We start from the raw sequence: 16,066 nt of genomic DNA, 5'->3' as shown, positions 1-16,066 counted from the left end.
TCGAGGCTCCATTGTAGATCGAAGGCATTTTACTTTGGTTGTGCTCGGATACTCTGGCGGCAAAACACGTTGGACTAACTGGCGAAAGAAACAAGCTTCCTTAAGTGCAACAATCTATTCGTTCCGCAATAGTAATGGCAGTTCTGTTACTGAAAGCGATACGAAACCTTTTGGCGGGAAGGAAGGCTTGCGAAAAGTCATCGAAACGCGTTAAGAACGAAGAGAAAGGCGTCGAACTATCAGACGAGACTCGCCGCTGTTGTTATCGCCGATACAAACTTTATAGTTTATAATAGGTATTCGTTTCGACAACGTCTAATAATTCGTATCGTAATCGATCTCTGACCCATGCTTCCTTCGAATTCACTCTACGATCAATTGATGATTTCTCTTCTGCTTTAATGTAAATTAACTTTAGCTTGAATGAGTTAAATTATCGTTACGATTGCAGTACTTTTTACATGTATGATTAAGTAATTTTATTCATTAATTCGAAATCCTTTTATTTCTATCGGATTTGTTTTATAAGGTTGTACAACTCTCTTTAAATTTCCAATTTTCAATTCAATGATAAATCATCTCAGAAAACGTCCTTCGTATATATTAAACTCGATCTTCGTTTTATGATCGGTATAAAATTCAAGTTTCTGTTCAATGTTTAATCTACAATACAAAACTTTACGCTCGCTGATAATTTTACGTTTCTCATTTTAAATTTCTCCAAAGATATTTGCTCTCAAGAAATCCCCATTCATCTCGAACACATCTTCAGCACGTTCTCCACGTTCCAACTTTTAACGAAAAATATAAATAAAAGTGGTATATATATCTTACCGCGAATATTGTGAATCTTTAAAGAATGTGATCGGATACAATTTCATCCTCCTTTTTTTTTTTATATCCACAACAATGGTCACAACTTATTGGCGATGTTCTCCACGGCGTGCATCACTCGCACCATGATGGACCTGTTCTCTTCGTCTCGTTTTTTGATGTATTCAAAAATCTGCTCGATGCGACGATCGGCTCGTGACTCGTCCGAGTACAACAATGCTGCCGCACGGCTTTTCCGCGACTTTCTCGGCCGAATCTCGTCACGCTGCGATCTCTCTTTGTCTTCTCGATCGAACGAGACGTTCCTTCCACGTAATCTGAATAAATCTTTGGAACAATCCGCCTCCGACGTTACTTTCTCGATTGTTAGCTCCGTGGCACGTGGTGGCCGGGGCATCGCGACGTTCCGCGTAACTCGTTTCTTCCTCGCCGAGTTTTTGCTCGTCTGCCTGAAAAACGAGAATAAATTGAAAGTAACGATGTTGCAGTGTCCCTTACGTATGCGATTCAAAAATTCATTAATTTGAACCACTTTTATTCGTTCTATAATAAATCGCACGACGTTTTCTCTTTTTTTTTTTTAAATTTACAACTTTCGACAGTTCGAGGTAAACCAGCCATTGACGATATCATCCATTGTATCATCAGACATCGAACTGATGTAAATTCGAATGTCTGCTCTTTACGCTTGTCGGTGATAATTCTACGGATGTTCACAGAACAAAATTCTCGTTCGGCTCGGTTAAACGTACTTTATATATTTTAATAATTATCTTGGTTAACGTGCCCCGTGACAAAACTATCTGATTATGGTTGAACATCACTCGCAACGTTGGTACTTGCAACTAGCTACTTTAAAAACTCGCATATAAACAAGAACTTACTTTTCGCAGTGACCGCCACGTCTGCTGGCATTAGGTCGTACTTTCTGGATCTCAATCGAGCAATTAGCGCCGAGTGTGCTTAACCGCTGTTCCGGAAGTGAATCGTTGGTTCGACGCTCGATTTCCGGGGCAGACGGCGCAGGAAGCGCGTCCACGGACGAGGTGATCTCCTCCGGTGTCACTGAGACGCAGAGGAACTCGTGGGGATCGATGTACACGTCGTTGGTCAGCGTAGATCCCTGATCGTATCCAAGAATCTCGTCGATCGCGTTGTAAAACGGCCACGACACGTCGTCTGCCTTATTTCTGTCCCCGTGTACCGGATTCTTCAGCTCCTTTAACAAATCGCTGGTCTATAACAACGAGTCGTGTTACGTTTCGCAATCACCGTCTCTTTGATCATTCTTTAAATTATGCAAAGGGAGAGTTATTAAATTTCGCTCTCAGGCCTTCACTTTTAGTCTGAAGGCATGCAAAGCATCGATATTTCTTAGAGTTGTTCTAACGGCTCTCCGGAGTTGCATAGAACTAAAATAAATTTCGTAGAATCCGTTAGACTATGATTCAGTGGTGATGTATGATGTATGAAATATAATGATATCTATGTTTGGTTGTAGAAATATCATTCTGGAAGAGACTTCGAGAACTTTCACGATCATTCGAGTTCAAATCTTTCGTTAAATTATGATAAAGAGAGAGTTATTAAATTTTCGCTTTCAGGCCTTTCCTTTTAGTCTGAAGGCATGCAAAGCATTGATATTTCTTAGAGTTAGGCTCTTTGGAGTTGATTTCTTCAGCTTAGATCCAAAATAAATTTCGTAGAACGCGTTAGACTATGATTCAGTGGTTATGATGTATGAAATACAATGCAGTAATGATATCTATGTTTGGTTGTAGAAATATCATTCTGGAAGAGACTTCGACAACTTTTTTTGTACAAATTCTAATCATTCAGACGTTTATACGATTAATTTCACAATTCGTTTCATATTGCGATGCCCTTCTCGTTTTCCTGTTTTATAATATTACAATCATTGCGTCTTGTCGAAAGGAAGAATTGCAGGTGATGTCGAACGAAATCGAAGCGTGGAAGCATCGTGTCGGATTTATGTGAATTCTCGGCGATTTAACGCGCAGAGTGTCATCGTGATTGGCCGCCGGTCCCACGCGGTTATCTTAGGCAGTAAGGGAAACGAGTTTATTATGCTTCACGCTGAAATGAACACAAACGAGGGTGAAGCGATGTATAACTCATGCACGGGATCAACGCGAGCAATAGTGGTTAATGGTTAGGGCAATAAAAGGCGTGTCTGTCTTGTCTCACTTTGTACTGCTGCAACAGGTTCGACCATTTCTTTTTCAGTACTTTGTAATGCACGTTGGCCATTATGGTAGGGAATTCATCTCGCATCTGTTGCAGAATATACCTGGAAAAAAGAAATTAACGAAAAACGAAGAGAGCGATTTCGAGCAGTTAGCGAGAAATGATTTCAGACAATGGACGACAATGAAACGCGTGTTCAGCCCCCAGCTTTGTAGTATCGCGTATTTTCACGATTTACGTTCCAAGAAACGGAACAGCGAGAACGCTGTAATACGTTCGCGATACGGAATAAAATCGGCCTATTGTTTTTGTTCTTATCGGGAGGCGTATGCATTTTCGCTGATAACGAAACGGTTCGAGAAGAACGTACGATAAATATTCCGGCAAAGATGATGGCGTACGTTGGACGAAGTGCAGTACTGCTGCCGTTCATTTCCGTTTCCGCTCTTGTCACACGTTGCGTTTAGGGTGTCAGTGTAATGCTCCCGCTCATTATAAAGCGATACGTCTAATATATTTTGATAGCCTAAATAGATAGTTGTACGAAACAAGTCACTCTTATTATCAAAAGTGACAGTCAGCGAGTTTCAGTTTAAAGAATATGACCGTATTATGCAAAATTCGAATTCCTCCTCGAGTTAAATTTAATTTTGTTACGTGCGCAAGCTACATTTCAAACGAGACGCAATTTATAATACATCGATTAATAAGCTCGGTCGACAATAGGCGTGTCTCATTTTTCTTCCAATTTTCGTCACAGTCGTTAATAATAGTGATACGCTATTTCTGCATTCTGTGTGCTATTTCAGTATGTACAATTCGTTTCTGGCATAGTCTCCCTTTTCCGATTTCACCAGCTGCAACCACTTTTCTCAAGGTACAAGTTATCTCGATCGTTTTCCATCGAAGATATTTACAAAAATAAATAAACATGTAATTATCTTTCTCTCTCTCTCTTTCTCGATAATAAAAACATGACGATTGTGATTTCGTTTCGACGTATGAAAAATTATTTGTCCCATATCTCTTTACACTCGAGGTCGACTGGCGCGGCAATGTCGCAATTGATAAATGATACAAACGAGACTCTTTTTTTGTCGGTATTTTTATACATGTGCGCAGAGAACAACACGTTCCCAGTGTTCTCTCGGCGAGCCTCATGCATACATTTTTAGTACATTTACGTTCTCGATAAAACACGTTTCATAATGAAATCATCAACGTTTAATTAAGAAAAAGTGACAGTCACCGGTGAATACATTCGTTGCATCGTGATCCGAATGCAAGTTTCCGCTTCTCCCGAGCAAGTATGATTTTATATTTATATTAGTACGAAATATATAATCATATCATTTTGCCAAATATCAGCTTTAACAACTAGAGCTTCGTTTTTTTTTTATTTCTGTCGAGAAGTTCGAGTTGAAAATACTTTGAATTCTCGTCGCGGGGCAATTTCAAAATCCTCCGTACATGAGAAAAACAGGCTTAGGTTTCGGTGATTCGTGTTATACTTACTGCCATCCAGCTTGGGCTGAATATTTGCGACCGGTAAAGAGTTTCCCATTTTCCTTTCGTAGCTGAATGAACCGGCAAGTGAGATTCTCGGTCCCTGTAGGCATCCACAAAATGGAAGGGAAAAATCCTCGTGACTACCTGCATGACTCGCGATTATTATCGCCGTGGTCGTGGTAATGATTCCTATTAAACGCTTATTACGTCGGTCTCAGGGGGAGGGAATGTCGTGTCTCAGAGTTATGGGTTAGACGTAGACCGATTGCCACCACGCGTTGAGGGAACAATGAGAAAAAGAACGGTAGAAGAACAAAATATAAGGGAAGAAGTAACAATCCGCGCTTGATTTTTAATAGTGCGGGAGCATACGAATAGGAGCGCGCTAATATGCATATTCCATTGCGCATTTTTCTGAATCGCTCGTGTGCATCGAGGTGTAAGTCTGACGAACGTTTTTTTCTCTCTTTTTTTTTTGTTTTAAACGAGACGAAAAATTTATTTATTCGATACGGCTAAATGAAATCGCATCACGTTCGCCGTGTTAGTTAATTTATACAGATGTAAAATATAGATGAGAAAGAACGGCAACGGACGAATGCGAAAATCGGTTGCGCGCGCAACGCGCGATCGCGCGTAAATCCTTGACGGACGCAGTCAATTCTTGCCACGATACTCGAATACGTATTGTGAATTATACTGCCACTAATAGAGAACGATAAGTAACAACGAGAATCGCAATAAGTTGATAACTGAGCAGCAGTAATTATTGCAATACGTAAACTAAACACGTTATGAAAGAAATAGAAAAGTAACAACGTAGTTTTAGTGGTCATAGTGATGACGACACACAAAGGAAATTCTTGCGTATCACAATACACTCGCGTAGCAAAATGGGGACCACGATGGCCGACGACGTACGCTCGGGACGAGTAAAAACAGAAGAGAAAGAACGCGCCTCGATAATAAAGCGGTCGTTCGTTTCCTTTCGCGTTCAAGGCACAATCGGCATCGTCATTGATAAACAACGTCATAGCCAGATATACAAGAGAAAGAATCAAGAGTGTACACGTGGTTTTTTATTGAATGACAGACGGTGTTTGTCAGAACTCACATCGAAATTTCGCGTGCTGAGAGATCTGCGTCATGATGAAGAAGCCGTCCTGAACGCGGAACTTACGAAAGGATATACGATCCGACGTGAAAACTTCTCGTAGTCGGGGGATTCTGATGCGTACTAATTGTAAGATCTAGTCCTGGTTTCAGTCTTGACCAGCGAGCAAAGGGGAGGGGGAAGAGTGTACGTCGAGCACATGCCATCACCGCTGTGGTAGAAGCTACAAACATAGATTTAACGGAGGACGCATGATTCTGAAACGGTAATACGCGCGTATGTAGACAGAGAGAGCATATATAACCGGCTGCTCTTTGAATACGTGCCAACCAAGAAAGGAAAACAAACCGCGTCGCCATCTCTCATTAGAGCTGCACAACACGGCAGTGTTTTCCCTTTTGCTCGGCCAACTAGCTCGGCCTCGCTCTCCCGATTCACTGTGCTATCGACGACGAGCCTACATACGACGTCGATTCTCTTTCGAGATCTCGATGAAAATGTCGTCAACCATTGTCGACGCAGGACAAAAGCACGTGCTTTCGTTGTAAATTATAGAGAATTTTCTCGGGCGTTCGAATTTTGTAGAACAGGAAGCCTTCATTTATTTTTGCGAGAGGGGAATTTATTTCAATTGGAAATGAAAACAACTTATATTTAACTTGACACGAGTTATCGGACGTAACGTTGTTAAAATCTAAGTTGAAGGAAATTCTCAGGGACGTAATTAAATTTTCTCATTAAATGTACTTTCTTTGGTAATATGTGTTTTTTCTTCCAAAAAAAAAAAAAAAAAAAAATGTTTTTCGACTTCCGAAATGCATCGTATTTCACTTACATAAGAATCACTTGTGTATCAATATCTTTACGCTGATTTTTGAATTGCAGATAATTTATATCATCGTTCTATTTGTCTTGTTGTTTCATTTGTTTCTTTATTAGTAAATATTTTTATTTGCAAGCTAATTTCTATTATATTTATAAATTATATATATTATCTCAATAATATGGTATAGCACTTCTTATGTAATTGTATTAAGATTTCTAGCGGCGTGCACAAATTGAACGAGCACTTTTTAACGCGAGATTGATCTGGTGACCGCTAGTCTGTGAAAATATCTAGAACCGAAACCGACAAATCCGGTAATGTCAGTATGCATAAATATAGTTGAAAATACACTGATACATAATCGCATTGGGAGTTTGACGTTTTAAATAATGACATATTTCACATACTTTCAGATGCAAGTACAAATTTTTTCTCTCTTAAAATGTGACTCGTCCCACTCTCCCCTTCTTTCCGTGTTAACGCTGCAAAATTTTTCCAAGAACTCACCGAAATGTCTTTTTTGACCCGCAGCTTTCCAGCTCGCAAGGACCCTTAGGGTCCAGCTACCTACTCGTTTTCCATGCTTAACAACAGTCCAGGTCAGAAAAATCGCATTTTTACTTAGAATTGGTTCAAAGGCACAAGCTGTGATGGAGAGTTGAAACGTTGAAAGTGGCGCCGCGTGCCGGCCGTTTGAACAAACTTCCGAACAAACTCTGCGTCCATCTCTGTTCCTCCTACTCTATGTCGATTGTGCCTCCGTTTATCTGCTCCTTCCTTTTCTCTCTCCCTCCGTCCGTTTCAGAACATACAACACAGAATGGCCCACTCTTTCATTCTACCTCTCTGTCCGATTTTCTTCTTTTGTTTCTTTTTTTATCCTTGTTTGCCTGCAAGCTGCATACTGGCCTCTTTTTCTGCCAGTTCATTTCCACACACGGCCTGTCCACTCCTTTGCTCTCTCTCTCTCTCTAACTTTCTCTCTCGTTCATAAGTTACAGCACCCTCCGTTGCATTCTCTCTTTCTCGACGGGTTTTTCTCTTTCACTCGGTCGGCCGTAGCCTTGATCGTTCTCTCTCGCTCTCCGTTTGTCTCTCTCCTTCTTGCTGGGGCTCTCTATCATTCCTCCGTGCCCTTCGTTTCCATGCAACCTCCCTCAGTGCGTGACGACGGGTCCGCGGGCCACGGAGAGCCAGAGAGACGCGCGCGCACGGCCATGTTTATACTTGATTTTAGTGGCGTTTCTTTGTCGCGTACGACGCGTTCTTATCGGTGCACGCTGCAATATTAATTACGCCCGCGACCGGTCGCACGGACCACGTGCGCTCCGTAATTTTTACCCCAGCCGTGGTTGTGTTCCACTGGCGGGTCGGGAAGTGTCGTTCCTCAACTCTCCCGACTGGAACGCCGAGAGCGTGCGCCGACGCGTATGTTGGCCTCTTCGGCTCCGATCGGTGAACACGTTGCCCGAAACCGAAACGTACGGCCAACCATACACTCGGCTTGGACAGTGGCTTTTTTAACCTGGAGGACGAAACGCGACGTGGATCGCTCGCCTCCGCGAGATGGAGGAACTGCATAACGGTGTCATCCTGATTAAGTGTAAGTTTTCGTGAGTGCTTGTCAGATGTTCCTCTATATTTGATCCGTGCGGCGCGGCTTGAAACCGTGGTGGCAGCGTTCAATCAGAAAACGGAAGCGGTTTCACCCCTTCGATAACGAGGTTGTGTCCAAAACCTAAAACGCAAAATATCTGTCGTTGGTGTAGGATAGAATGATTTCTTTCCATTTAAATCGATGATGGTTTTAGCATAGAGCAGTATAGACGAGATTATTTGTAAAAAAATATTTGTGCTCGCCTCAGTGGAAACGTTGCTCAAAATACGGAATTGACTCTGTGCGACTGGTTCCGTTGCGACACAGTCGATCATTGTTCCCGGTAATTGGCATCGGCACAGTTGCGTGCGAAACGACGAAACGCCCCGTGTCGTGCAGCGTCAGCATCAGAACAGTGCTCGTTCCGCGTTCTTGGTGCATCGTCTATATGTCCTTCTCCTTTCTTCTTTCGTTCGATTCACCCGAGTATCGTTTCGCGACGCCTGTGTAGTCTTCGTTCAACAAAAAATTTGTAAGCAACGCGAGTTCGTTCGTGAATCATGCTGGGGGGGATTCTCAGTTCGTCGTAACATGCCGGTAAAACTTACCGTGAGATTAATAATTTATTTACAATATATTCTCTTCTATTTATATATAATATTCACTACACTATATTCGTGTGTTACACGTACTATATGAATTTTCAATAACTGTACGAAATCCATACGAACTCTCGACGAAAGAATAATTCGACTCCATTTAGGTTATAAATGCCCGGTCGCATGCGAAGCATTAAGTCGTAAAACGACAGTATGAAGGCCCGAGAGACGTATGTAACGCGGCTGCATGTGTTCATGAATACTGTACCAAAAAAGTAAACCGTATGTTTTTGCCACAGGATTGAGGCGCATTTGTCGTAATCGGCACGCCTTGTATCATGTTCGATCCGGTAGCTCCCGCGTTGGTGCACGCGCGACACCTGTGAGATATCGATTTAATAAAATTCTAATTCTCGTCTCGACTCGAGATTTTGGGACACCTCCACGCGGTTAGTTAATATGGTAATTTATGCCCCCCCCCCCCCCCCAGTGATGCATGGCTTTATAAACCGGCGGCCGAGTTGATATCGAGTGTCTACTAGATTGTGTACAGGACCTGTTATTCGCGCGTGGGCGTGCTTTCTCTTGTAAAAGTGCGGATTGAAATGTCACACTGGCCGGGCGGTATTTCGCTGGTTTATTAAAAATGCTGCCGCTCGCTCTTATTATTCCACACGTAGATGAACCGGTTGAGACAGTGAAAGGGAACAAATAGGTACTAATTTGTACCTTTCGAAACCAACACCGATGTACATCAAACGATTGCCTACGATTGAATATTCATAGATGGGCGAGCGAAAAAAATACACAAAAAATACCTTGTTTTCGTTCGCGCGATGCGTGCGCTTCATCATAATATTTTTCATAGTTTCTCTACGCGGCCACGTGGTTTTCTTCGCGCGTCTCTCTTCTGTTTATTGCTCTCAGTCCCGGTGGACGTTAAAATTGCCTGGCCCGGGCAATCTAAAATCTCTCCCGGCCCGATGCGAGACTTATTAGCAAGCGGAGCTTTGCTTCCTGCCTGTTTAGATAAATAACAATCAGTTTTCAGATAATTGAAAATACTATATGGAGCTACTAGTTGCTATCCCAAAGAACTTAAAAAAAAAAAAAAAAAAAAGATGGGATACTGACCATCAGCAAGCATATCACGCGTGTCCAACCGCAAATGGCAATTAGTAGTTGATAATGACAATATACGTAATTCGATATAACCTATTATTCCCTGGACGTCATTTCGCTTTTCCTAAAAACCTGTTTCACTTTACTTTTCCTCTCTATCGTAGATATGCATACACATACGTATGTAAGTTAACGTGGCGTTCAATAGCCTTCAATACATAACGTTTTATCTCCGTTAACCTTCAACCAATGCAAATCTTTTTGCAATATTATTTAACTTCGTTCGTTAGATGAACAAATACGATTAATTATGGAAGTTATACAACGCGACTATTATGTAAATATCTCTGGTTTTGGTGATAGATATCCTACTGATGGCTGGTGTGTCTTGGATGTCTACGATTCTAATCTTCAAATTCTTCAGTCTTCCTAAATAACGATTTTAACGATTTAGAGTTAGGGAACACTCTTCTCGCATCTCTCGTCTTGTCATCATCACGAAGTCGCTGTAAGAATAAGAAATAAATGGAAATGCATCTTTTAACTTTCTCTTATCTTTCTCGAGTAAAATTAAAATTCAAGGTTAACCGCTCCCAACAGGTGAAGAAGAAAAAAGAAAAAAAAGAAAGAGCTCGTCGATCGCTTTCCGAATGATTGTTTATAACGGTCGAGGCCGTTGTGCCATTATATAACATCCTGTGGAAGAATACGCGCGAATACTTTTGCGTCCCGTTGCAAAATCATGGGCTAGTAGTGTAGCTGCTGCATAATGAACTGGCTCGGTTGCGCCGCCGGGGAGAAACAGTTGCCGCCTAATCTCAGTTATGCGCGTTTAAATGCGAACCGGGTAAGGGGCCAGGGATAACCGGGTGCGTAGTTGCAGTAAATTCGGCTCCCCGCTAGCGAAAAAGGAAGTATTCCCGTGCCGATGACTCCTCGAATCGCGGACTCTGTCGTCAGAAATAAAGTTAGTGGGGAGCACGTGTGTCACTGTAAAAAGCTGGCCTCTCCATGAGCAGCTCACACGACACTCGGGGGCACATACGAGCTACGTGCTTACAATGAACATTCAAGTGGCGCGCTGTTGCCAGACTTATATAGGCTCACGCTCCACTAGTTGCTTCTAACTAATTGACGCGTCCTAAAATTAATGGCCGCGCACTGTAAAACGCCAAATGCCACCTCTTTTTTTTTTTTTTTTTTTTTTTTTTGTTGTTGCTTATCTACCGCGTGTCAAGTGGTATATATTTGGATTTGTTTTCGGTAATAATTGCCCCTGACAATTTAGCAATTTACGGAACACGTGAATTAATTGATTGTCAGTGTTGTAAGGGATGCGAGTTAGGTAAGATGGTTCCACAGCGAAAAATATATCAAGTATATTTGAAACGAGGTTTCAAATATAGTTGAACTAAACGACGTTTCTAATAACGAGATAATTTTTCGAATTTTAGTTTATCGTTAGCATCTCCTTCTTTTTCTTTTAAATTAATGGATCCTCGCCTGGAAACAAGTTGGGGATTACAATTTAGGTTGCCTGGTAGGCAAACATTTCGCAACGGAAATATGGAACAGTTAATCGGCATGTTAGGAAACAGAGATAAACGAGACGCGTGGTAGTTAATCGGTCGTACAACATAGTTTGTGTTCAGATCTGTGACGCAATAGATTTTATAAGTCTCTTCCGGAAAACAAGGACGTTATATTGCACGTATATCCTGGATATAATTGAATTGCCCTCGCGAATTGTCGTGCGTCTTTTGTCGCGAGTTGTTCAATAATTTATCGACTTGAAAAATAAACTCGTTGGGAACAGCTAATAGCAACGAACAATTAACTATAACCTTTCAATCTTCGTGTCTTCGAGAAGTACGATCGATGCGAGATCATTGACAAGATATATCGATTAAACCTGCAATATTACTCAAATGCAACCAAAGTTGCACTGGCAACTGGTTCGCGGACCATAACGAGCGACCGGACTCCGTATGCAATAACTCGTCGCTTTCTTCTTCCTTTGAACTCGCCGGTATGTGATACTCACTGGATAGAAATGATTGAGAGGTAACGAACTTATCATTTGTTTTTTGCCCGGATTACATTTAAATATACTTAAAACTGAGAAAATGTCGCAATTCGGGACGAAAAGTTCTCGACGTGCTCGTGGCACGTCATTCCAAGAGATTGAGCAATAACGCACGAGTTGTTAGGACGATCTTCAAAATTTAATACGAGACGTTCAAATTATACAAGGAGATGTCAAATAATTATATAAAGATATCGAATCGATCCGCAAGATCGTCCTCTATGCGAATTAAATTCGCAACACGTTCAAAGATGTTAAGAAAACGTTAAGAAATGTGATCTAACTGCGAAGCTTCTTTAGCAATTTATTTATATCTCGATCTCTTGGACGGAACAACGTAAAGTAATAAGAGGCTACGTGAGATTTGAATTAAAATTACAATATTACCTAATACGTACTTGTCCGTAAACGAGAAAGTTCAAACACAGCGGCGTGTGGGATGCATCTGTGCCTCACGTCTGTGTGCACATCCGTGCATGAGAACGGTCGTATACCTGCAGTTTGTTGTGCATTGTCGCGTTGCACCTGCACGAATGTGCCCGTTCTTATTTTAAGCCCGAGCGAGGCAAACTTCAACGCGACGCATTGATGACGAGAAGACGCAAAGAGTCGCGGGGATGCGTATAATAGCCAGCTTCTATTTTCGAAGAGAGGAAACAATGTACCTTCGCTCGTAGGCGATTATGCATTTACGTGGGTGTCCGATACAACGAGCATGCTTAACTGGTTCGACTGGCTTGAATTGTCTTGCAGGTTTCGAGGCATACCGATACATCATACGTATAATAATCCGGCTCTAGCCTAGCCGGTGCTCGCGATATCCCTTCGATACACTCACGGGCATATGCGTACGCGTTATATATATGTGCGTTTAGAATGGATTTTCTTGCGCAATTCGTTTTATGAATGTGCGAAGTGTGAATTAGCGGGAAGAGAAGAGGGACGATGAGATTTGATGTTTTCGTAAAGATGTAGTACTTGTGAATGAATTCTTGCTGTGCCTTGCTTTCTTCTGGTTTTATCTTTCGTTCTCGCCCGCGCATTTACGAGCCGAGGTGAGAAAACCGGCGACCCCGAACGAAATAATTCTCCTCTACATATAATACATGATTTTACACGATACGAATTTAAACGAGTGGTTGCGTCTGTCGTGTCATCGATGCTATAACAATAAATAAAACACTGTAACGTTATGTTTAATACCGTGAGAGCAAAAAATATCCGATACTGAGGAAGTTGAATTTTAAAAATTGCAAATACGTAGTCGGTAGGCAAGAGCAACGCTATACACACACCTGCGCGCGATATTGCTGTTTGTTCAAAAATTCCTGTTTGCCGAGGACTAAGCAAGAGCCAATGCACCTGCTCCTCCTCCTCCTCCTCCTCCTCCTATTTTCTCTGTCTTTGTCCCTACCGGTGAGAAGAGCCATCCAAATAGAGCAAGCAAATAGGAGGTTGAGAAGGCAACGTTCTAAGAGCAAACAGGCAGCATGAAAAATATTTCTCCCCTGACACACGTACTCTACACCACGCGCGCATGAATCCGTAGTGCGTAATAACGTTCGAAATAGCGCCACTGTCTTCGTGGCCGTTCTAGACTTCTAACAGCGATATAAATGTCCGCGATCCCATCCTCGATATTCCTGAACTATATGAAACCAATTTTCCAGTTTAACAGCGATATAAATGTCCGCGGTTCCGTCCTCGATATTCCTGAACTGTATGAAATCAATTTTCCAGTGAAAATCGGAAGATCGAGAACGGATGATTTATTATTTTTCACCACTCGCGCTGGCAGCTGACATCGCGGACCATAACGAGTGACCAAATGCGATAATTCGTCGATTTCATTTCGAACTCGTCGATACGACTGGGGGATATCGCTGGATAGAAATTATTGAGAAGTTAATAAATTTATTATTAATTGTTTTCCCTTGGTTATACTCAAATGTACTTAAGATTGAGAAAATATTGCAATTTTAGGACAGAAAATTGTCGACGTGCGGTGGCACGTCATTCCAGCGCAGGTTAAAACTACTTTGTCGTAAGTGAAAAAAAGCATACAATCGACATCAGAGGCATAATGATGTTAAAGTCCTTTTTATATACGCTCACACGTTCCCTCTTGTAAGCGAGTCATACCGACGCAAAGAATTAATAAGGATACAAGTGATAAAATGTAGTCTCTCACCACCCTGGTGTTCCATTGACAAGTAATTTGTGTGAATTACTCGCGCTTGTACGAATCTTCGCGAGCACAGACGAAGATAAACGACAGGATATCGATAAAATGTTAAATGATTTCGTTAACATTCATTTAAAATCCGATCAGATCAATGAATGTATGTTATTCGTTCGAAATAATTGTTCCGTTTCAGGTAATGATTCTGATTTGACAAATTTTTGGAATTTTGTTACATCAGTCTCTGTTAAGTCACGATTATGATCGATGGTGACTCGTAACGCCATGCCAGAAGATCACATCACTTTGTGGTGACTTTCTAATACGAAATTTTGCTTTCTCTTGCGAGTTTAAGTAACTTAAATTTCGACGAAAAATTAATAAACTCGACTTACGATAGCGTGACAAATCGGTGAAGTTATCTACCCGACTGTAACGAATCGTTCAAGTGATCCATGCCTCCTGTAACGAATTGTCTGTAAGTGACCCACTACTGTTCGTGGTTCATTGTTTGCACAATTGCTCGTGAGGCTTATAGTCTATTTTTCTTATAATTTATGAAATGACCCGTATTGAAATTAACTCGTGATCTGTGCATAAAAATTGTTTCTACAGAGTACAGAGTAATGCAGTCGATAAAGCAGATTCTCTTAAAATCGATCGCAATGATCCAAGAGTGAGTGATCCATGGATTGTTCACGCTCATATAATGACTTTCCTTCACTTCATCGGCATCTTCGTTTCGTATAATTTTGATTGTCCGTAAAAATTCTTCGTATCCGACTATAGAACAGAGTTAATTCAGCATGTGCAAATCACGTCACACATTGTGAAATCATCGTGTGTGCTTTGTTCACATTCCCCTTCAAACTGTAACAAAAGTGATACTGTTAACTCGATCAAAAGTGTTTTGCTCTTCGAAGTTTCCTCCAATCGTACGAAGTATAGAAGTACTTGTACCTATTGCAATCGGGCCAACGTTTCACATATCCCTCTCTTCCCCATGTTTGCGCCGTGTGTTTTAACCACGGTACGCTGGCGGACTGATTGCGGACCATAACGAGCGACCAAGCCGTTATACAACAATTCGCCGCTTTCTTTTTAAACTCGTCGGTATGACATCATCTGGATAGAAATTGTTGAAAAGTAAATAAAATCTATTATTTGTTTTGCCTGAGTTATATGTAAATGAACTGAGAAAATATTGCAATTTTGGGACAAAAAGTTCCCGAAGTGCGTGGCACGTCATTCCAGCGCAAGAGATTAACAACCATTTGCGCTGGCAACTGATTGCGGACCGTAACAAGTGACCAAACCGTGTACAACAATTCGCCGCTTTCTTTTTGAACTCGTCGGTATGACATCACTGGATATTAGAAATTATTGAGAAGTAATAAATTTATTATTTGTTTCGCCCATTTTTCTTTACTTAAGTATACGTTAAAACTGAGAAAACACTGCAATTTTGGAACAAACAATTCTCGACGTGCGTGGCACGTCATTCCAGCGCAAGAGGTTAACCACTTGCGCTGGCAACTGATTGCGGACCGTAACGAGTGACCAAACCGTGTACAACAATTCGCCGCTTTCTTTTTGAACTCGTCGGTGTGACATCACTGGATATTAGAAATTATTGAGAAGTAATAAATTTATTATTTGTTTCGCCCATTTTTCTTTACTTAAGCATACGTTAAAACTGAGAAAACACTGCAATTTTGGAACAAACAATTCTCGACGTGCGTGGCACGTCATTCCAGCGCAAGAGGTTAACCACTTGCGCTGGCAACTGATTGCGGACCGTAACGAGTGACCAAACTGTGTACAACAATTCGCCGCTTTCTTTTTGAACTCGTCGGTGTGACATCACTGGATATTAGAAATTATTGAGAAGTAATAAATTTATTATTTGTTTCGCCCATTTTTCTTTACTTAAGTATACGTTAAAACTGAGAAAACACTGCAATTTTGGAACAAACAATTCTCGACGTG

At 41.4% G+C, this 16,066-nt stretch overlaps 2 protein-coding genes across 8 annotated transcripts in view; one reads left to right on the top strand and one right to left on the bottom strand.

The window, feature by feature from the left end:
* The window catches only part of LOC122536686 (rho guanine nucleotide exchange factor 10), a 47,644-nt gene that overhangs the window by 13,215 nt on the left and 18,363 nt on the right, over positions 1 to 16,066 (top strand). The window contains exon 1 of one of the 3 annotated variants that reach the window (XM_043669229.1): positions 6,762 to 8,094. The exons of the other annotated variants lie outside the window; for them this stretch is intronic. Coding sequence (XP_043525164.1) covers positions 8,058 to 8,094 — 37 coding nt within the window. The 5' untranslated portion in view covers positions 6,762 to 8,057. Of the gene's footprint in view, positions 1 to 6,761; positions 8,095 to 16,066 lie in introns of those variants that run through there. 3 annotated transcript variants of the gene reach the window in all.
* Positions 487 to 6,212, bottom strand: LOC122536689. 5 transcript variants are annotated; one of them, XM_043669239.1, is made up of 5 exons: positions 5,666 to 6,212; positions 4,558 to 4,695; positions 3,043 to 3,145; positions 1,719 to 2,071; positions 487 to 1,283 (listed from the first exon to the last, which is right to left on the bottom strand). In XM_043669239.1, exons 2-5 carry the CDS (start codon positions 4,659 to 4,661, stop codon positions 914 to 916), a joined length of 930 nt encoding a protein of 309 aa, XP_043525174.1. In that variant the 5' UTR covers positions 4,662 to 4,695; positions 5,666 to 6,212; the 3' UTR covers positions 487 to 913. The 5 variants fall into 5 exon arrangements, with proteins under 5 accessions (XP_043525174.1, XP_043525172.1, XP_043525173.1 ...); XM_043669237.1 differs by having other exon boundaries at positions 4,558 to 4,651; positions 5,666 to 6,210; XM_043669238.1 differs by having other exon boundaries at positions 1,719 to 2,053; positions 4,558 to 4,651; positions 5,666 to 6,205.

The sequence above is a fragment of the Frieseomelitta varia genome, unplaced genomic scaffold (assembly GCF_011392965.1).
Source record: "Frieseomelitta varia isolate USP_RPSP 00005682 unplaced genomic scaffold, Fvar_1.2 scaffold_866, whole genome shotgun sequence".
Lineage (NCBI taxonomy): Eukaryota > Metazoa > Arthropoda > Insecta > Hymenoptera > Apidae > Frieseomelitta > Frieseomelitta varia.
This window is presented reverse-complemented; position numbering and strand designations above follow the sequence as displayed.